Raw genomic sequence first — 21,039 nt, 5'->3', positions numbered from 1 at the left:
GCTTGGGGTGTAGAGAAGTGGGGCTGCAAGTTGGAGAAGACCTCCTAGAAGCCTTTCAGGAGGGAGCCAGGGTAGGTTACATCGGCTCCTGATTTAAATACACTGCTGTCAGCAAAACTTTACCGGGGGATCAGGCCAAGAAGACATTAACGGCCTGCATGGAGCTGAGATAACAGAGTCCAGTGAAGGGAGCTAGGCAGATACTGTGTAATGAAACCCTGGCTGGGGAGGACACACTGACGGGACAAAGAGTACTTCTTGGCAGAGTTAATGTCATTTTGAGTAACTTGTTTACTCTGTGATTATGTGCTTGACGGGTACTGCAGGTTTGGGGACATAAAACCGAATCGTAGAGGCTGGTACATTTCTGGGCCTGGCCGCCACCTCGGCCATTGCGGTAGAAATAGTTAATGGTCTTGGGTTGTCTCTGGGGTAAAGAGCGTGTAGTAAGTGGGTGGTGAATACATGCAAGTTTCCAGAGCCCTCAGATCTGGGAAGTTACATCATGAGGAATGATCTCAAAAACGGCAAGAAGAAAGTTACCAGGCTCCCTGTGTCCCCTTTCTCGGCAAGAGGATCACCAAGGCTCTTCTCTGTTGCAGCCTTCCCTACTCTCCTGCCCACCCTCTGCCTTTTCTTACCCTGATGACCTTGGCTCTACCTGTGGCCTCCCCAAGCACACAGGCCCACAATCCTTCCTGATTGGCAGGGGATGCTGTGGAACAGCTGGGCCAGGGGGAATCCTAGCAACCTGGTCCTCTTTTTATAGGTCAGCAAAATAGGACTCAGAGATGTCAAACCTGAGGTCGCAATAAAGAACTGGCCCTTGCCAGCTACTGAATGGAGAGGACAGGCAGCAGTGAGCCTTGCTGTGCAGGGATGACCACGTCTCTCCTGCAGAGCGCTGTGCAAGCATAGGGGGCTCAGGCTCAGGCCCTGTGTCCAGGGGCAGGGAGACAGCTCAGTTGGCAAAGGCACTGCCTTCAAACCTGAAGACCTGAGTTCAATTCCCCAGACCCACATGGCAGGAGAATCAACTTCCTCAAAGTTGTCCTGACTTCCACTTGTAGGAGGTTATATGTGTGCGCGCACGCGCACACACACACACATACACACACAACTTTTTTTAGTTTTATTTTTTACCCCAGCCCAGTCTCAGAACCCCAGAACTGCATGAAAGACCCTGTATCAAAACATTAGGCATACAGTGGAGGTGACTGAAACTACATCCAGTGTCACTGTCTGTTTCATCTGCATCTCCACACATGTGAACACACCAGCACACATGCATATATCTGCACACACATGCATACACATGTACACACCTGTACACACATGCACACTCATGCATATACACACATGTACACAGATGCATACACATGCACATACATGTACACACATGCATACACACACAAAGCATGTGTTTGTCTTTTAGATCTGGGTGGAGACACTTTATTTAAAATAATTCTGTTCCACTCATTTTCCTCCAGATGACATCACTGTTCTACCACACACATGTTCAGTTTACAGGCAACTGGACAGGCTGTTTCCTGACACTGCATAGAGCATCAGTGAACCCTGACATACATATGGGTGACATACATGTGGTGGGACTCAGGGACATTGTTTTTAGAGAAACCCAACATACTGATTTTCTTAGTAGTTGCAGAACTTTTTAATCCTAGAATTAAAGGTCTCCTTGGGGAAGAGGGAAGGAAGGGTTAAGAAGATAAGAAGAGGGGCTGGAGAGATGGCTCAGTGGTTAAAAGCATTGACTGCTCTTCCAGAGTTCAAATCCCAGCAACCACATGATGGCTCATAACCATCTGTAATGGGATCTGATGCCCTCTTCTGGTGTCTGAAGACAGCTACAGTGGGCTTTTACATAATAAATATAATAAATAAATCTTTAAAAAAAAGATAAGAAGACAAGGAAATAAAAGTAACAGGAGGAGGAAGTGAGGCTGGGGCAGGGATGGGGGACAGGACAAGTGGGGAAGGGCAGAACAGAGGGTTGGGAGACGGGAGGAAGCTGATCAACCGATCAAAACAAAGCTTCTGTATAGCAGCCTAGACTAAAAATATTAGAATACACATTAAAACGTATCACAGTATTCCCATGTAACTTATACACAGCCTGGCATGGTGGGAGCCATGATGGCTCTACCACCGAGCATCCCCCACGGGCCTCAGCTCCCTCAGAAACATCTGTAAGACAGAATGAAGCATGGACAACATATACATAGGTGTCATTTGCTGGTTGTTTAGGGAGTAACAGTGTCGATCCCACTCTACCCTCTCCCTTCACAGTAGCATAATCCCCTGAGATCAGACTGACGGGTGTGGCCTGAGAGGGAAAATGAGGCAAGGACAGCTGGGGGTGACAGGAACTTCAGGTGGAGGAGGCAGGCTTCACTGAGTAGCTCATGTAATTGTGGGGAACGAGGGCTATTTAAAATTTGGGGGAGTGGGTAGAGGCTTTTGGGGTGAGTGTACATCATTGTCCAGGGCCAGCATGCCGGGGATGCCTCATTTGCATAAGAAGGAAGTCCAGGTGCTTGCTGGACATGACCAATTGGTTGACAGGAAGTTTAACCTGGCTACCAGCTATGTGACCTCTTCTAGTGGGCAAAGGTTGGGGTACAGGTCTTCATGTGCTGGGTCTGGACATGCCTCAACCCCACTCTTGCTTCAAGCCTGCTCCCACAATTCCACAGCTCCCTGATCCCCACAAAATGGAATCTACAGACCAAGTACACATGGATTTTTCTCCTATGAGTATTTTGATCTGCTGACATTTGACTCCGAGGATTGTACCTATGGATACAGGCTTTGGCATCTCTGTCCACGAGAGTCTACCAGTGTGGACACAGGCTCAGAGGTTGACCATGAGGACACAGGCTGGAATGAGAGAGACCAGCCTGGCCCTGATTGACAGCTCTAGTAGGAGCATCCGCACCAGTAAATGGTCTACAGAGAAACCAGACAAGAGGCCAACAGGACACAGTCCCAGGGATGTCAGAATGAAACAACACTGTTGTAGAGGCTGGGGAGTCACTTGATTGGCTGTCTGAATGCCCGGACTGTTCCAGTTTAACCCCAAAGCCAGAACCAGAGCACCAGATGATCTAAGCCCTGATTCCAGCCAAAGGCCCAGGAACCAAAGCCCTTGTGTCTACACCCGAGAAGGTACCAGGTCATGCCTACTAACACTGCTACCCCATTCCACCATGTCCAGGACTTGTCTTCCTCACCCAACTCAACTCCTCTAACTGCTTCAGGTGTCGGGACATGTGTGCATCCCTTTGCTGGCCATGTCCGCACAGAACACTGGACATTGGCACGGGCTAGTGCCACCAGGCCCTTCCATGCCAGTACTCTATGATCCAAGAAAGGACGGGGTAGGCAGAGGGCCTTGGACTGTACAACGGGGGGTACAGGGCCAAAACCAGCTCCCTGAACTTCAAGGCTGCTGTGCTCCCGCCCGGGGTGGCAAGGCCCCAGTTTTGCATGACACGCAGCATCAAATTTGCAGTGTGTGCCACCCTGAAGGGAAGGGGGAGCCACATCCACCCTGCAACTGGGCAGCAGTGGGTATCCTTCAGCAGGGGCCCTTAACCCACAAAACACAACAACCAGCACAAACCTGACCAGATGACAGGACCATGAGGTCCTACAGCCCCAAAGCCTAAGTCCTGGAAAGGAAGGGGCTTCAGGCCTCACAGCCAATAAAATGCTCCCAGCCTGCCCTCTGTCCTACCTGGACCTGCCCCAGCACATGGACCCTCCCAAGCCTGCATCTAAGCTTGAGTACCCATTTGTGGTAGCATGAAAGGTTCCCCTCAAGGACCTACCACCTCAGTACATCCCACACACAAATCACTAGAGACAGTTTCTTTATTAAAACTAAACATACAAGTCCCTCCACTCATCAGCAGTTATGTGTTACAGGACTCCTTGGCCCCCAGTTCTAGCCCCACCCTCACCCTCAACCCTGCCCCCCCCAGCCCCTCACGCTCTGTTCCCAGTATGTTCTCCCACTGTCGGGGTTCAACTCCACTAGGGTCCTTGTCCCTCGAAGCCTGGATCAGTGTCTGAATTTACCCACCAATGGCTTTGAGGGCCAGGCCCCCAGGCCCTGTTGGTCCAGGAGGAGAGAGAGCTGCTGCCGAGCTTCCCTGTAGGGGATGGCCTAGAGTACAGGGGAGGGGACAGGGTGGGTGAGGAATTCACTTAGAGTGTGGTGAGTGGAAGAAAGGGTGAGAGAGACAGCTACCTTGGCAGCCTCATAGGTCTGCAGAGACAGGAGCTGGGGCTTCTCCAGAGCTCTGGCAACCTGGCGGAATGCTGCGAGGAAGGCCGCTTTACAGAGACGGGATGGGGGCCCAACACTGGAGCTGGGAAAAGACATAACAGTGGTCACTGGAGATCCAGACCACCCACACAGTCTCCTCCTACTTGGTGCCTCTGCCACCAGAGACACCTGAGGCACCAACCACTGCTCTGCTCTATCTTTGGGCAAGGGCACAGGGTTGGGGCAGGGGGTTCCCCATCAGAGCTTCCCTACGAAGGGACATCCCCATAGGGCCCTCCTCACTCAGTCTTCACACGTCCGGTGGCCACATCAACAACTTCAATGTCAGGATCCCCCAGGCTCCAGTTGAGGCTCAGGCCATGGCAGGTACTGGGCACGGGGTCAGACGGGGCTACCAGAGGCCCAGCAAACAGGTGCAAAGTGGTTCGGACATACGGACACGGAAGACAGGATCCCAAGACACTGTCTAGTCTGGGCCGGGAATGAATGGCCCTGTTCAGAGTTGGGGGGTCATGGCAGGGGTCAGCTGTGGGCACAAAGCACAGGACACGGCCCGAGTCACCACATCCGCCACACTACCCACAGTCCATCCTCTACCCTAACACTTTGTGTCCCTCACCTAGGACAAGACTGGTGGCATAGAGTGGTGGCAGAAAGTGGGCCAGCAGCCCACCACCCAGCCCAAGGACAGTCCAACGGGCCAGCTTGTCACTGGCTGAGAGGCAGCCCACGTGGGTATCTCGGAGGGCAGGTGCCACGTAGGATACAGGCTTCAGCTGCCCACAGACATGGGCCTGCAGGCGGAAGGCTGGGCTGTGCAGGACGCTGTCTTCCGAGGCCAGTGGGAGGCTGTGGAGGGGAGAGGCAGTGGGCAAAAGCCCAGAATCAGGGTACTCTTTACACCCTGGCTCCCCACAATGAAACCAGGGGGGTTCCCAGGCCAGGCCACGTACTAGATGTCATGAGCTGCCCCCTTGGGAGTGTTGCTCACATACAGGTGCAGGAAGACCCCAGGCTTGAGTGCGAAGGGGGGCCCAGACCCAGGCTGGGGGGTCAGCACAGACCGTTCCTTACCCTTGGGACCCCCCTGTGTGACCAGGAGGAGCTGCCGGAAGAAGAACCTGGGAGTGACAGGCAGAGGGGGCTGGGGCAGTGGTTCTAGGCAGCCTGCCGCAGAACCCTCCTGCCAGCCCCTCACCTCAGCAGGGCCCTGCGGGCAATGACCAGACCATGGCAGTCATGGAGCCGTCGGCCTGAGAACTCCAGCCAGCCAGCACAGCTGCTGCTGCCTGTGCCTAGGGCCACCAGCTCATAGGTCTCTTTGGAGTGACCAATGCTGCCTTGGACCTCTGTGCAGGAAGGGACAGAGAGAACTCAGGCCAGGAGCCTGAGCTAGATTGCAGAGCTAGGGTGGGGGGTGGGGGCACAGGGGAAGTCCTACCCCTCTCCAGGACGACTGCGGCCACTGTCCCCTTACAGGCCCGGTAAGGTGAATTCTCACTCAGGAGTCGGTCCAAGCCGGCGCTGACCACAGCTGCACAGCGCTGCTCATGGGTCAGGATTGTCTCTGTACAGTGACCAGAGGACACTGCAGGACCCACAACCCATGCTTCTTCCTCCACCTCTTCCGCTTCCCTGAGAGCAGACACCAGAGGCTGGGCCAACAGCCTACCTACCTATGCTGAGGGAGGTGAGCAGGGGCTGGCGGGGAGTCACCAGGAGCTCTGCAAGAGACAAGAGGAGAGAGCTGCAAGGCTGCTGGGTCCTCCCAGCCTTTGGGAAGCCAAGAAGAGGAGGGTAGCGGCACACTCTCCATGCTGATGCCCAGGTGGGGCTCTGAGGTGTACACACACCACACATACACACACACACCACACACACATACAACATACATGCACACATACACTCATATACAACATACACATATATACACACCACCATAACACACACACCATGAACATACCACATACATATACAACATACACATATACAACATACACTTATACATAAGTACTACAACACATACACTGCACCAACATACCACATACACATACACATACAACATACACTTATACATACGCACTACAACACACACAGTACAAACATACCGCACACATATACAATAACATATATACCATACACACCACCATAACACACACACCTCACATACTACACACACACACACACACACGACACATATACAACATATACTTGTATATATACATTCCAACACACAACACACAAACATTACCACACACATACACTTATATGTACACACCACACATACAGCACACACTCAACACCACACATACATACCACATACCACCACACCACACACACATACACACCACACTCGTGCCTTGGCTACCTGGTCTCTCCAACTGCTTCTGGATATACTGAAGGGCAGAGAGTGCTGCCTGCTGTTTGGCCTCCAGCTTGCTGCTCCCTGTTCCCGCCGGACAGACCAACCCATCCAGTTCTGCACACACAGAGAAGGAGGATCCAGGATCTGGGGAAGAGAACTTGAGGGAGGAGGAGTCTCCGGGCCTTCAGCCCCTCTGGGCCATTTTCTTTTTCTTTTTTTTTTTTTCTTTTTTTTTTTTTTCGGAGCTGGGGACCGAACCCAGGGCCTTGTGCTTGCTAGGCAAGCGCTCTACCACTGAGCTAAATCCCCAACCCCTTGGGCCATTTTCTAGTAGAGGTTATCAACCCTAGCCTCCTCCCTCCACTTAAGCCTCCACTGGAGGCCTGAGCAACAGCTGACAATCAGACCAACCAAGAGGTTCTAGCAGACTAAGTCAGGACTTTACAGAGCATAGATGGCGTGTGTCTCTCCATGCTGTCCCACTGCTGATTCGACCTGGCTTCCCCAGGGCCTCTGGAGCAAGCACAGATGACAGGAAAGACAGGCACTTTGGGGGAGGTAGGGTAGCACCTAAGAGGAAGTTCTCCCACCCAGTAAGAGACAGCTTCCTACCTGCCACCAGATAGCAACTTTTTATTTTTCCCCTCCAGGGACCCTCCCTTTAAAAGATCTTTCTGTTTAATGCTGTCATCTCAGGTGTAAAAACCCAGGAGCAGGTAAAAGTCCCAGAATTGGGTCACCTGATCCAAGGCTAAGAACACCCGTAGCACCCACCATGAGTTCACCAAGGGCAGAGAGAGCAAGGTCCGGCCTCTAACAGGGGCACCTGTGATTGTATGCAACAGGCCCTTTTCACCAGGGGCAGCCCGTAGAGACGTTTGCTTACCTATTAGCCTTGTAGGCACCTGACTATTTACCTTGCTCCTTTGTGGGTGGAGTTTACTGGTGGAATCCCGGGGTCATCATGGCCAGCTCAACAGGCCACTGGGAAACCTGACCTTACAGCATTAATTACTGATGACCTCCCTCATCCTCCAATACACAGAGCCAGAGGGACACACACGCCCCTCTGCCCCAGGCCTCACCTGCAGTCTGGTCCTCCAAGAAGGTGAGGGAGACACCCAGGTTAGCCATGTACTGGGTGAGCAAGGCCATAGCTTGGGCCGGGGATGGGTCCTTGGGCAGCAGGCTGAGTCCCCGGAGGGCCATGGGGAAGTCGCCCGCGGGCCCCGGGCTCAGGACTGAACCCTCCAGGGCCTTGCAGGCCTCCCCGTGGACTTCCTGCTCCCTAGCCACGCCAGACTCATCGGTTCCAGGAGCCCCATCCTCAACCTCCGTGGACTCCTGCCCTCCTGAGGGCCTCCAAGGCCCGGGGCTGATCTGTAGCGACGCTGCCAGTCGAGGTCTCCTGCGCCCACCCTCGTCCACATTCGCCATGGCTGCTCCAGAGCTTGACCCCGTGCTCTTTTATACGTGGAGCACGTGTGTGGCGCAGAGCTAACTACGAACTCCGCCTCTTCCTGGAGATGACCAATCACAGACCGCCGCGCTGTGATGGATGCTGCGACCAGCCAATGAGAAAGCGTATCTCCCCGCGCTGCGTAGACGCAAAGAATGGGATGTACCCGCCACCCGCCAACTGTGCAGCGCGAGGACAGGACTCGTGAGGGATCACAGCCTTTGCTCTAACCTGGGAGCAGGCTGAGTGTTTGGAGGCTTTCCACTCAGACCACAACACATCCTAGTCACCTTATCTGAACCGGGGTCCTTGTCCTTTGCTCAGCTTCAAACCTCTCATTGGGCCTTCCTGAAGCAAAGAAACCCCAATTCTAGCTTCAGATTATCTAGCCCAAGATTAGCTCTTGCCTATCTTCCCTTTCCAGAACGGACTTTCATTTGGATTTTAAAAAATACAAGGTTGGGTTGGGGATTTAGCTCAGTGGTAGAGCGCTTGCCTAGTAAGTACAAGGCCCTGGGTTCGGTCCCCAGCTCTGAAAAAAAGAAAAAAAAAAAAAAAAAGACTTTATCTTAAGGGGCTGGAGAGATGGCTCGAGGTTAAGAGCACCAACTGCTCTTCCAGAGGTCCTAAGTTCAAATCCCAGCAACCACATGGTGGCTCACAACCACCTGTAATGAGATCTGGTGCCCTCTTCTGGTGTGTCTGAAAACAGAGACGGTGTGCTCACATAAAAACAACAACAACAAAAAAAAAAAAAAACAAACAAAACAAAAAAAAACAAACAAAAAAAACCAAAAAAACAAGAAGGCAACTTCCGAAAAAAAAAAAAATACAAGGTTACAGTTATTTAAAGAGAATGGGGTAGCAGGCATTTGCCTCTAAGTCCAGGGTCCTGAGTTCAATTCCCAGGACCCACATGTTAAATTCAGAGACTCAATTGCCAGAGGTTTACTGTGATCTCCACATAGCTACTGTGGCATGCTCACTCACACACATACACACTAATGTAACTTTAAATGAGGGGACTAAAGTAAAGGGAAGATAGAGAAAAAACTAAGATCAAGGCACGTTTGCAGTCAATTTCCATAATATCAGCTATGGAAGGTGATACCAAGGGCTTACTTATAACTGTATAAATATTTGCTGACACCTCAACCCTGCACATTTTATTGAGTGTGGAGTATATATTACTACATCACACAGCAGCTAATTCAGAACAAGCCACGAGGACCTGGAATTGACCTCACTGTGCAAAAATAAACATCTTTTAAGGGTGATGTAAGATACTGGTGTGATAAAATGCTAGTTTCCCAAAGATGTCCACAGACCCTAAACCCCACAGCAGAGGAATATATGGTGGTGTTTAACAAGAGGGATCAAAGCTTCTAATCAGCTGGTTTTATTTCTATTTCTATTTGATTTTATCTTTCTTTGTTTGTTTGTTGTTGTTGTTGGTTTTTTGTTTTTTTGGTTTTTTTTGAGACAGGGTTTCTCCGTGTAGCCTTGGCAGTTCTGGAACTTCTTCAGTAGACCAGGCTGACCTTGAACTCAGAGATCTGCCTGCCTCTGCCTCCTGAGTGCCAGGATTAAAGATTAACTGGATGACTTAATTTGATGAATAATCAGATATTCCAGGCAGGCCCAGTGTGGCCACAGCTATCCTGACTGGAAGAGAATTGGAGACAGTATCACGAGGAAGGTTCAAGTAGCTGTTAGCTTAAAGATGAAGAGATACGGCGTTGGGGATTTAGCTCAGTGGTGGAGTGCTTGCCTAGCAAGCGCAAGGCCCTGGGTTCGGTCCCCAGCTCGGGAAAAAAAAAAAGATGAAGAGATACATGAACCATAGAATGCATAGAATTCCAGAAGCTGGAAAAGGACAGTTGTTTCTCCTTCTCCAGAAGATCCTGCTCATACCATGATTTTGGACCAGTGCGTCTGTATTGGTCCTCTGATCTCTAAAACTGTCAAAAATTGTATTGTGTAAGATTTTCGATAACTGGTCTCAATGGAGGTGAGGGTGATAGGACAGGAGAGTGGAGGGACTGACTCTCTCGAAGATCCTGTAAGTACTGGGATCAGTAAGGAATTTGAGAGTTGGAGCCCACCAGAGCTATACAGAGAGGCCCTGTCTGGAAATGAACAGACTCTGGTGGTTTTGCACCCTTAGGCTAATTTTAAAAAGATATTATTAATTATTAATCCTAAAAATTATCAACCCAAAAGTTATTGCCAAGGTCTTTTTTTTTTTTATGTTTTAAACATCCTTTTAAATTGCTCTCACCTAAACTACAGGGATGCTGTGTTAGGTCATTTCATTTATGAAAAATGCACCCTCAGATGACCTCATTGGCAGAGCTGGTTCTCAGAGGAGAAGCAGTCTGCTAAGCCAGACTCATGTCCTATGAGGAGCAGCCTAAGTTCATTTTTCAATTTGAATAAGTGTGCTGACAGGGGCCTGAGAGAAGCACAGTGTGCTGACAGGGGCCTGAGAGAAGCAACTCATCTCGTTCTCTCCTTTGCTGACTCAGTGTTTAAGGAGCGATGTTTAGGACATTTGGGGGTCATGCCAGGCAGAAGCTCTGCCCTCATCTTTCAAATTGCGTTTCTAAGCTTGAGAGCCACGTGTCTGTGACAACAGGGCTGATGCCATTTTCTTTTCTTTTTTCTTTCTCTCTTTCTTTTCCCTTTTCCTTTCTTCTTTTTCATTTCTTTCTCCTTTCTTGGAGAAGTCTTTTGTCAAACCATAACTGTTGGGGTCTGGGAATTGCCACACAAACCATACCCACACCAGCTTCAGTTAGTCAAGAACAGCTTATCGAGTGCATATCATAATACTGGATGTCCAGGACCACAAGAAGGAAAAACCTAATTGTGGCACTAATCTGTCCTCAAGTGTAGTGGATCTTCCCCTGGAAATGGCTCTATCAAAGGGTGTGGCCCTGATGGATTGGGTGTGACCATATTGGAGTAGGTGTGGCCTTGTCGGAGTGGGTGTGTTACGGTGGGTGTGAGCTTTAAGACCCTCATTCCAATTGCTTGGAAGCCATTCTTTTTTTTTTTTTTTTTTTCAGAGCTGGGGACTGAACCCAGGGCTTTGCGGTTGCTAGGCAAGCGCTCTACCGCTAAGCTAAATCCCCAACCCCTGGAAGCCATTCTTGTGCTAGCAGCCTTCAGATGAAGATGTAGAACTCTCAGCTCCTCCTGCACCATGCCTGCCTGGACGCAGCCATGTTCCTGCCTTGATGATACTGGACTGAACCTCTGAGCCTGTAAGCCTGCCCCAATTAAATGCTGTCCTTGGTCACAGTGTCTAGCAGGCTTTTTATATGAGAAACCAGGCTCCAACGTTTAAAGGGCAAGGAGGGGAGCAGTTGGCTTCCTAGACAAAGTATTGTCAGCTAACCTGTGAGCTGATTGGTCATGATTAAGGTAAGGGGAGGGGGTATGGGTGGGGAACAGGGATCTCAGAACGTTGAGATGACAAAGCTTGAGTATTATAATTATAACACTTTTTGGCTTGTTAGTAGCATTCTTCAGTGTCAGCCACAAAAAACAAACAAAGAAACAAACAAACAAAAAAAAACCCCTCACAGTGAGCTCATCCGTAGGTGCAGGTAGGGCTGCCCAGTGGTCAGCTCTGACTCAATATTTTAGACCTAACAGTTCCTATTGACTTAAAGCTTTGTGGAATTTAAGATTAGCAAACCTCAGACAGAGCCCTCAGAGCATACAGAACAAAACAGGACGTGTGGTCCGCATGCCCTTGAGCCACATCACTTCTCTGCGCCAAGGACTGGCAGGCGTGTTACAGCAACAATATGTAATAGCTTTCAGGTATGGAACAAAATGGCTACAGCTACGCTGGGGAGTGGGGAGGTCAGACCACAGCAAAAACACACCTACAGAAAACAGTCTGGACTCTCATCACTGAACATGCCTTCGGGTTGTAGAATATGAGTTTTCTGGGCGTGGCGTGGCGTGGCTTGGTGGTTACCATCTTGAAAAGAGGCGGGCTGTGATTATACTTCCTAGATCAAGTCTGTGCATGTACTCCAATAGAAGGAAGGCATGGGAGGGTCATCAGGCCTTCACCTAAAATCATAGCTGCTCCCTCCCACCCTTCTTTACCCCACGGCACACAACCCTGCCTGGCTGCCGGACGGTCTCAGCAGATGCTAGAGTGTGTATAGCAGACGGGTGGGGGGGAGTAACTGAAGGGTGGTGGAGCATTTATCTATGCTCCCATGCTGCAACGGGGTTTAGGGGTGGTGTGGCTGCTTGGAAAAATCACCCACCCTTCCATAAGTAACTCCGATGAAGTCCTCCAATCACTGATCCGGGACTTGCTAAGATCTTGGGGACTAAATGGAAACTCCATTGTGCATATCGTCCCCAGAGTTCAGTGCAGGTAGAAAGGATGAATTGAACTATAAAAGAGACCTTGACAGAATTAGCCTTGGAGACTGGTGGGGACTGGATGAGGCTCCTTCCCTCTGCCCTATATTAGATGTATATGGCATTCTAGCCCCCACTGTAACCAGCCTACAGTTGGCGGCTATAACGGAACTGAAAAATGATAATTTACTATTTAAGGTCAGAGCTACCCAATAGACTCATGAATATGTTTGCCCTAAATTATGTGCCCTCTATGAAGAGTCTGGGTTCCAGAGCCACACAAGTCAAAAGAGACTGGGTAACTATGAAGAGATTTCACCAAGGTCTGACTAAACCCAGGTGAAAAGGACATCCCATCATCCTGTTGACCACGATCACCACCTCGGTGCACTACAACCACGCCAGACCTGCTCCTCCACTGAAGAGGACTACCAGGCTCCAGCTGTGCCAAAACAGAGGGTTTAAAAGGACACCAACCCCCTCAAAGTTACTATGACCTCAAAGCAACACTGTGTGCAGCTGGGAGCGGGGAAGCAAGAGTATGAACTAGAGGGTTATAAGCTTCAAGATTGAAGCTATGCTAAAAGAAAAGGGGGGGTGTGAAAGAGCCCGAGTGGGGACCAATCTGGAGCCAGTGGGAAAATTCCTACCACAAACCTCCAAGCACAAGGACCCCTCCCTTCCAGGAAGAAGAAAAAAGCTGGTTTAGGTCCTGGAACAGCTACAAGCCAAACCGTCACACAAAGTTACCTGACTCCCAACTGAATGGTACACAGAGTCGATCAGAAGAATGTTGTTTGGCTTCACTAAATGAGCATAGTACCCTGCCTGGTTACCATTGTCCAAATTCCGCCCCAGTTGTTTGCAAGGTATATAACTCCGTTAGAGTCTGCTCTTAGGGTTGTCTCCTCTTGAAGTGGGATGACCCTGACATGTCGGAATGATTAGACCCCTCTTGCTTTTGCGTCAGTCACCTGCCTCCGTGGGTCTCATTCAGGGGGTCCTGGAAGAGGTTCAATTCAGACCTCACAGACTACAGCACCAGACTAGAACTGCTCAGACAGACAGCCTCATGGACAGAACATTACCAAATTCTCCTTGCCTTTTCTGTCATAAGACAACTATTATTAGATTACCCCGATCACAGCCTGTAAGCCAGTCTAATAGAATCACCTCCATTCTATACTCAATCAGTTCTGTTCCTTTAGAGATCCTTTATGCATAGACTCAGGAACACAGATTCAGGTCCCCCCGAGTAACCTGCTCCACCTTGGAGACCGATTTATGAAGTCTTGATAATTACAGAACAAAGGGAAGTCATAACCCAAAGAAGCTTTCAAATACATTGGTGGGAATGTCATGTAGGTAGGTTACATTGAAGCAGATCTGTTCCTTGTCTCAAGATTCTATCTGAAGACATTCTTAGCCTCCAGGTGTGTAGAAGCGAGTGGTCAGCAGAGCCACACATCCTAAGTTTCATGTCATAGTGCCAGGGCCAAGGCAACCTACAGGCAGCGCCCAGGACTTGCTGCCTGTGAATTTGAAAAAATCCCCCAAGAGGACAACCTAATATTCATTCCCGTTCCCCGGTTTAAGCCATGCATGCACCCAGAGGCGTCTGTGAAGAGGATTCTAGAACTTGTGGGCAACAAATACAGTGAGTGGCTCATCAGTGCTGCTCAGTTGTTTGTTGAGAGGATCAATTAAACTTCCCAACACTCTTGTAAGATAGGAAGTTAATGAAGTGGAGGCAGGATCGTCCAACACCAGGACGATGGGAATTTCACAGTTCGGTTCAATTCGCCGCCTGCTCTGAAGGTGGCGCTGGAGGACATAGTGAGGTGAGCTGGGGCGGGACTTCCTGTCTCACTGGAGCATTTCCGGCCCGGCCCGGAAACTAGTTCAGTCTGGGTGGCAATGCTCCAGTAGTTGTGGGTGGCGGCGTTGAGGAGTGGCAGTCCGGCTCATTTGTGTCCCCGGGATCAGGTGAGACTGTTGCCGGGAACCGGCAGGGCCCGCGTGCGGGGATGCTGAGAGCACGTGGCAGGCCACATGGCTCTCGAGCAGGCCGATTCCAGCGCTGAGTCTTATCCTAGATGTTTGCCATGAGGGAGGGCGGTCCGGGAAAACTTGTGAGCAGATTACGGGTCTTCAGTTCCTAGACTCTTAAATTCAGAGCCATCACATCTCGTCCAGCAGCTCGGCCGGTCGGATGTAAGATTTAATTTTTACTAAAAATGAGGACTGTTTGACAGTTACCGCTTGAAGAGAGTTCCTGCTTTAACTCAGACCACGGGCATTTCGGGAGAAGCCTGTATTTGGCCGGGAAAGCCGGAATAGTACGCAGCTCTGGTCCGCCCACAGAGGGGTGGAAGAAAGTCTGCCTGATTGAAGACCGCTCAGCTCTCATTAACATCCCACTTGGTCCTCTCACTCTCCCGTTCATATATTCAGCGGTTGCCTATCTCTGGCATTTTACCTGCCTCGGGACCTCTTGCGCTCACCGGTCATTCTCCCCAGCCCCTCTTCCAAGGTGTGCACAGAGCTATCTCCCTGGCTGCCCCAAGGGAGCACTCCCTTGTGATTGGGAGTGAGCAGCTCTGGCGTTAGGCTGCAGATTCTGGTCTTTACCTGCTGTCTTGTAGTGGTCTCCCCTGCGGGCACTGTGTGCTCTCTGGGAGCCCTGGGGCACTGTTGAGACTCTTAATGAAGTCCTGTGTAACGTTAGATACATTGTCTCCAGGATGGACTTCCCCAGCACCCTGCGTCCTTCGTTGTTTATGGCCGGTCCTCTTGGCATGACTGATGGCCCCGACTTGTCCTTCATGTGCAGCTGGAGAGATGCACTGACCCTGCCAGGGGCCCAGCCACAGAACTGCAGGGTGAGGATGGAAGTGGGGTCCTTTCCTTGGTCTCTTCTTCATTCACTTATCGGAGAAAGAGGTCCCAGCAGATGCTAGTGCTGTGCACCGGCCGCCCTACTATCCAGACAGAATCTCTCAATAGAGGCTGTAGCTCCTCTTTCCTTGCTCCCTCTCCCTGGGTTCAGCAAATGTTTATTAGCCAGTGTCTCTGTGTTAGGGTCCTTACAGGCCCAAGAGCCCACCATGAGGAGGTCAGGCAAACCCACCCAAGGGACTGCCAGTTATGGTGGGAGACAGTACGCCGATGGGCAGACCCTGTGTAGTGTGGCCTTGGCTCTACTAGATCATGAAATGGCAGGGGAAGGGGACAGGATTTCTGCTCTTGGGAAGGCCATCTTCAGCTGCCTTGTATTGAGTACGTAGAGGGGAGCAGGTCAAAGAGAGGGTATTGGGGGAGGGGAGTTCTTGGTCCTTGGGACAAGGGAGACTTGTTGGTACCTACTTGGAACCCATTGAATGACAGGACTCAGAGGAAGTGGCTGAGAAAATTGGAGCTCATTGCGTTCTGGGTGGGACAGTCAAGATATAGGTGCTTCCTTTGAAAGCTGCTATGAATGGAGTTTAGAATACAGGCTCTGGAGTTGGTTGCCTGGGTTCAAGTCTATGCCTGTTTTTAGTTGACTGTCACCTAGGGCAAGTGACAGCAGCCTCACCCTTCGGGTTCTACATTAGCACAGTGACTAGCTTTTTAGATTTGTCACGACGACTGAGTTGGTTAAGGGCAGGGAGCGCATACTTGCCATGTTATTGCTGCCCTGTATCCCTAGGACCAGACATCGTCCTTTGCCAAGAACCTGCTGTGGGAGCCATCGACACCAGGACCCCTGCCCCTGGTGCCTCCTGGCCCTGGTAAGAGTCTCTCTCCTTCTGGGCTCCCTCCAAGGACCTTAGCCATCACATGGACAAGGGGATCCCAGATTGCAGATACCTCCCTATTCCCTCTCAGGTTCTTCTCTGACTTCCTTCTCCCCTTAGATCCCTGGGACCCTGGTCTGGCAGCTCAGGACTTCCTCTTCCGGGGAGGTCACTACTACCAGTACCAGTCTCGAGTTGTGCTGGATGTCACTGAGCAGGTAAACGGTCTCTGGGTGGGACTGTTTCTCACAGCCTGAGCTATGCTGACTCACACAGCCATTCCCCACAGCTCAGCCGCTTCCTGTGGGACCATGGGGATATAGCCTTTGCACCCCTGGGGAAACTCATGCTGGAGAACTTCAGATTGGAGGGGAACCGGGTAAGGAGCCACCACTGGCTGGGTGGATGGTCAGCCACCTCCCTGGGTGCAAACCTGACAGGCCTTCCCTGCAGGGCTACTCGAAAAAGGTGACCATAGTCAGCGTGAAGAGGCTGCTTCAGGACCTCGGTGGACACCAGCCCTGGGGGCAAGTAGCCAGTGAGAAAGCAGCCACGGACAGACCTGTGGTGGGATGTGGAAGGAGCTGGGACACTGACCAGGTTTTCAGCATAGTGGCTTTTCCAGCCCCACACAGTCGTGAGCCATGAGTTCACAAAATTCCCAGTTCCAAGCAGCTTAAGGGAAAAGGGGGGTCGGTGAACCTGAGGCACGGCTACATCCAGGTGTTTAGAATCTCGTCTCACCCACTTACCTCTGTCTGACTTAACTCAAGCAACAATACGATGGCTTCTTATTCCAAAGGAAGAGTCAGTGTCTGAACTACTGCAAATCCTACAAAAGACCTCAGTTGCCCTGACTGGGGACATCTGTGAGCCACTTGCTAGGAGGCACAGAAATATTCAGGGACAGGGTACGGTGTATTCTAGGCAGCTAAGAGAGAGGTTCTCTGCATGTCCTTCACTGTCCCAGTGCTATCCTCTGCTGCTCTGTCCCTAGGTGTCCCTGGGCTTCCCTCAGCCGCCGGCTACGTCGATTCTCTATCCTGGGGGGTCCCGTCCTAAGCAGGTCCGTGTCATTGCTCATGGGGAGGTTGCTGCATGAAGAGCTGGCCACGAGGTGGGAGCAGTTGCTGATGGATGAGGCCTTCACCGGGGGTGCTTTGGCCTGGCTGCCTGGAAGGACAGCACGGGCCGGGCAGCTGGTCTACCCTAGTGGAGGTGCCTTGGACAAGCTGTGTATCCTTTCTCCTTTGGGGTTGTGGGGGGGTATCCACACAGTGGGCCAGGGGAAGAGTGAGCTGGGCCACTGGGGTCCACTCTAATAATCCTTAACCAGGCACTCAGATTTCCAGGAGGTCAGTGTGAATTCAGGTGGCAACCCTCGGGTCCTTGAGGACCCTGGGCACATCCAGCTGCGGGGACCTGTACGGCAGGTGGTGACTAGCACTGTCCAGGGAGAAAGTAAGATGTCTTCCCTCCCTCCCTCCTACCTCCCTCCCTCTTCCTTGTCCAACTAGCTACCATCACCCCCTACACACACACTGCAATCCCGACCTCCCTGTCCTCCCCAGCGCTTCTGGCCGTCCGCTCTGACTACCACTGTGCTGTGTGGAAGATTGATAAGCAGGAGCCACCAGCACCCCTGCAGGTGCTACAGGTGGAGAAGGGAGCCACTGGTATTAGCCTCAGGTAAAAGATGTGGGCTTCCCGGCATGGACAGGGTCTGGGAGAAGGGCTGAGTTGCTGGATGATAACACAGCACCTGTGCCCTGTAGCCCTCACCTGTCAGGAGAGCTGGCCATCTGCAGCCGTTCTGGAACTGTGTGTCTGTGGACCCCACAAGATGGGTAACTCCCCTCTCCCCCAAAACCTTCCACTCCAAAGCAGACCATGGCCTTCCATTCCATGGCCCTAGTCTTCCTTCTAGCCCAGCCCCTCAACACCTTTGTTCCCCAACCCCCACCAGGCCCACACTCATGGCCTGCCTTCCTCCTCAAGACTGCAGACAATCTACAAGGACCCTGAGACGCTTGCCTTCCGTGATCCGTCTCCCTGGCGCTGGGCAGACTTTACTGCCCATCCCCGGGTGCTGACTGTGGGGGACCGCACGGGTGTGAAAATGGTTGATATTCAGGTATTGGTTGAGGGGGGTGAGGAGAAGCATTAAGCAGGAGACTCATCTCCAGCCCTAAGACACAGGCTAAGTGTGCTGTACTTTGTCTAGGGCCCGCCGGGCTGTGGGCTGCTGCTGTTCTGTGCTGGAGCAGAAGCTGCCTGCCAGAAAGGAGAACGGGTGCTGCTTGCCCAGTACCTCGGGCAGCCGGGTCCTGCCTCTACGTCTCTACATCTCATCTGCACCCAGGTGAGCGGCAGCCTTCTCGGCCTCTGCCTCTGACTTCACCAGCACTGCTGCCAGTAGGCCTGATGCACAGCCACAGGAACCAAGGAATGATGGGTCCCCGTGCATGTGACCTCACTAGAGGCAGGCGGACTGGGTCATCTGCAAACCTAGATCTCAGGACCTGGGAGGAAGCAGAGGTTGATTCTGGCTCAGGGCTCCAGTTGGCCCAAGTGCCTACTGTTGGGAGTGCAGGGATGGATGTCAGGGACTTCTGGGAACCCTGCTGCTGCCCAGAAAATACGTTTTAGGTTGGGTCGGCCGCATTGAGGGGGACTTGAAGGCCAATGGAAGTGCCGTCCTCCTGCAGGCTGTGTGGCCTGCCAAGGGTTGTTGGAAGGCTGGTACGAATCCACCATGCTCACTCTCCCTTCTTCCTCAGTTCTCGATCTACCTGATGGATGAGCGCCTCCCCCTGGTGCCAATGCTTAAGTGGGACCATGGCCTGCCATCTGCACCCCTGCTTGCCCGCCTGCTACCCCCAGCTAGTCCTGGCTATCCCCGGCCCCTGCTACTGGGGGGCCAGGGTGGACAGGTTCAGCTGCTTCACATAGCAGGTCAGCCTGGCAGGTGGGGGGTAGGGTGGGGTGGGAGCTTATGGAGACATGCTAGTGCTGGCACTGGTATGCCTAGCTCTCTGTCCTTTCTCCAGGAGAGGGGACTTCCATTCCCCAGCTGGTAGGACCTCCTCAGTCTCTGCCCTCCATCACCGACTCCCTCTCTGCCTTTCCCCTGCTGGAACCCAAGAGGCAGCAGCAGCTGCAGGAACGTCTGGAGGCGCCGGTCATAGGTGCGGCGGGCAGAGGCCTTGTGGGGCTGCTGTGGGGGGGTACTGCCAGGCTCTACAGCTCTTTTCCTTCCCTGTCCAGGTCTGGCCGCTGCCCCGCCCTGTGCCTCTGCGCCAGGCCTGTTGCTCTTCCAGCTCTCAGCAGCTGGGGACGTCTTCTACCAGCACCTGCGCATCCAGCAAACCTCCAGCCTCAGAGAGCCTGATCACCCAGCACCAGAACGGCCTGCATCCAGGGCGGCAGCACCTCCAGTGGACCAGGGATCCACACCCTCTTGGACCTCTCGGGCCAGTGCCCGTTGCAGCCGCTGGTTGGAGGCGCTGATGGAGTTGTCCCCCACTAATCCAGTGTGGGCTGCCCCCACCTTCTCCCACCGCCGTTTTCTGGGCCACATGGAGCGGCAGAAGAGCCAGGAGACCCTGGCACAGAAGCTCCGAGCAGCCATGGCCAAGGGGCAGCTCCTGCGGCCTGGGGACCTCGGTACACTCCCCAAGGCAGAGCCACCCCCTGCACCGCAGTGTAGCCAGCAGGATGAGCTCACTGAGCGCTTAACCAAAGCCTGGGAAGGCCGGGCAGCTGCCTGGTGGAAAAGACATCAAGATCAGACCTCCGGGTCCCAGAGACAATCCAAGCGGCCCAAGCGCCGGACTCAGCTCTCTAGCACCTTCTCCTCGTTCACAAGCTACATGGACTCCCCAGATGCCAGCAGTGCCCCTCACAGCCAAGACCTCTCTAACTCTGAGGCCTGCCCTCAGCCACCCAGGACTCCACCCTCCCAGGAGTTAACGCAGGAGCTGTGGGCCCAAGGTGTGCAGCATGAACGTCGCCAGACCCTCCGGGACTACATGGCCAAGCTGCCACTTCAGGACAATCCAGGACCTGTGGCTACACCGCCCTCCCAGACCTCTAGCCGCCAGACCAGGTCTTTCAGGCAGCAAACACCTGTCCTCTCTGGCTCCCATCCTCCCCGGAAGAAGCCACGAATGGGCTTCTGAGTTGGGGAAGCATGTCTGAGAACCTAGCCTTCATCCTGGAGCACTGAGCTTACCTATTCCAGGGCAGAGCCTCTACCTCCCAGTGTGCCCGTGGGAACTTGAGCAGTTTGGAGCCAGGCTGAAGCAATGGGGAACAAATCTGTTTTGTATATTTGGTGGTAGGTTATTCCTGAGAGCTGGCTGCAGAGAGAGCCAGGAGACCATGCACAGGAACTCTGTGTAGCCATGGCCAAGGGCCAGCCAGCTCTTCTAGCCTGGGGATCTGCATATACTCTCCAGGGTAGAGCTACCCCTGCACCTCAGTGCAGCAGGGTTGCTAGAAAGGAGGCCATTGTGTCAGCGTTAGCCTCCTGTCCTTGAAGGTACCTCAGCCCAAGTGCCTCCTGACATGGCTGTTGTGGGTCATTTGTGCGACAGTCCACATAGGTTCAATAGGGGTTGACGCTTTGACTCTGGGACTGAATAAACTTGTCCACTGCCTTGAGCCGGATGGTCCTGTGGTCAGAGCAGATGGTGTCTGATGTGTAAAGCCCACTTGCTCTACC

General features: G+C 52.4%; 2 protein-coding genes across 8 annotated transcripts; one reads left to right on the top strand and one right to left on the bottom strand.

Moving 5' to 3' along the window:
* Positions 1-3,879: 3,879 nt before the first annotated feature.
* Adad2 (adenosine deaminase domain containing 2) lies at positions 3,880-8,160 on the bottom strand. Its single transcript, NM_001432063.1, is given in 10 exon segments — positions 3,880-4,192; positions 4,277-4,397; positions 4,598-4,841; positions 4,935-5,164; positions 5,269-5,436; positions 5,514-5,664; positions 5,757-5,882; positions 5,992-6,039; positions 6,684-6,824; positions 7,766-8,160. Coding segments are annotated over 10 exon segments (1,686 nt in total). The 5' UTR covers positions 8,118-8,160; the 3' UTR covers positions 3,880-4,087.
* Positions 8,161-14,438: 6,278 nt separating this feature from the next.
* Positions 14,439-20,978, top strand: Taf1c (TATA-box binding protein associated factor, RNA polymerase 1 subunit C). 7 transcript variants are annotated; one of them, XM_087594907.1, is made up of 15 exons: positions 14,439-14,520; positions 15,278-15,416; positions 16,226-16,307; positions 16,434-16,531; positions 16,603-16,692; positions 16,767-16,840; positions 17,311-17,549; positions 17,658-17,774; positions 17,885-18,002; positions 18,089-18,160; positions 18,280-18,447; positions 18,538-18,675; positions 19,094-19,268; positions 19,364-19,501; positions 19,581-20,978. In XM_087594907.1, the coding sequence occupies exons 11-15, from the start codon at positions 18,433-18,435 to the stop codon at positions 20,492-20,494; spliced, it is 1,380 nt and encodes a 459-aa protein (XP_087451033.1). In that variant the 5' UTR covers positions 14,439-14,520; positions 15,278-15,416; positions 16,226-16,307; positions 16,434-16,531; positions 16,603-16,692; positions 16,767-16,840; positions 17,311-17,549; positions 17,658-17,774; positions 17,885-18,002; positions 18,089-18,160; positions 18,280-18,432; the 3' UTR covers positions 20,495-20,978.
* The last annotated feature ends 61 nt before the right edge of the window (positions 20,979-21,039 follow it).

The sequence above is a fragment of the Rattus norvegicus genome, chromosome 19 (genome assembly GCF_021556685.1).
Source record: "Rattus norvegicus strain SHRSP/BbbUtx chromosome 19, alternate assembly SHRSP_T2T, whole genome shotgun sequence".
Lineage (NCBI taxonomy): Eukaryota > Metazoa > Chordata > Mammalia > Rodentia > Muridae > Rattus > Rattus norvegicus.
This window is presented reverse-complemented; position numbering and strand designations above follow the sequence as displayed.

Bases quoted from the DNA above. Each gene is read 5' to 3' on its own strand.
- Taf1c (XM_087594904.1), top strand. The intron at 19,269-19,363 runs GTCAGCCTGGCA...TCCTTTCTCCAG, and splicing joins TCAGCTGCTTCACATAGCAG to GAGAGGGGACTTCCATTCCC. The intron at 19,502-19,580 runs GTGCGGCGGGCA...TTCCCTGTCCAG, and splicing joins TCTGGAGGCGCCGGTCATAG to GTCTGGCCGCTGCCCCGCCC.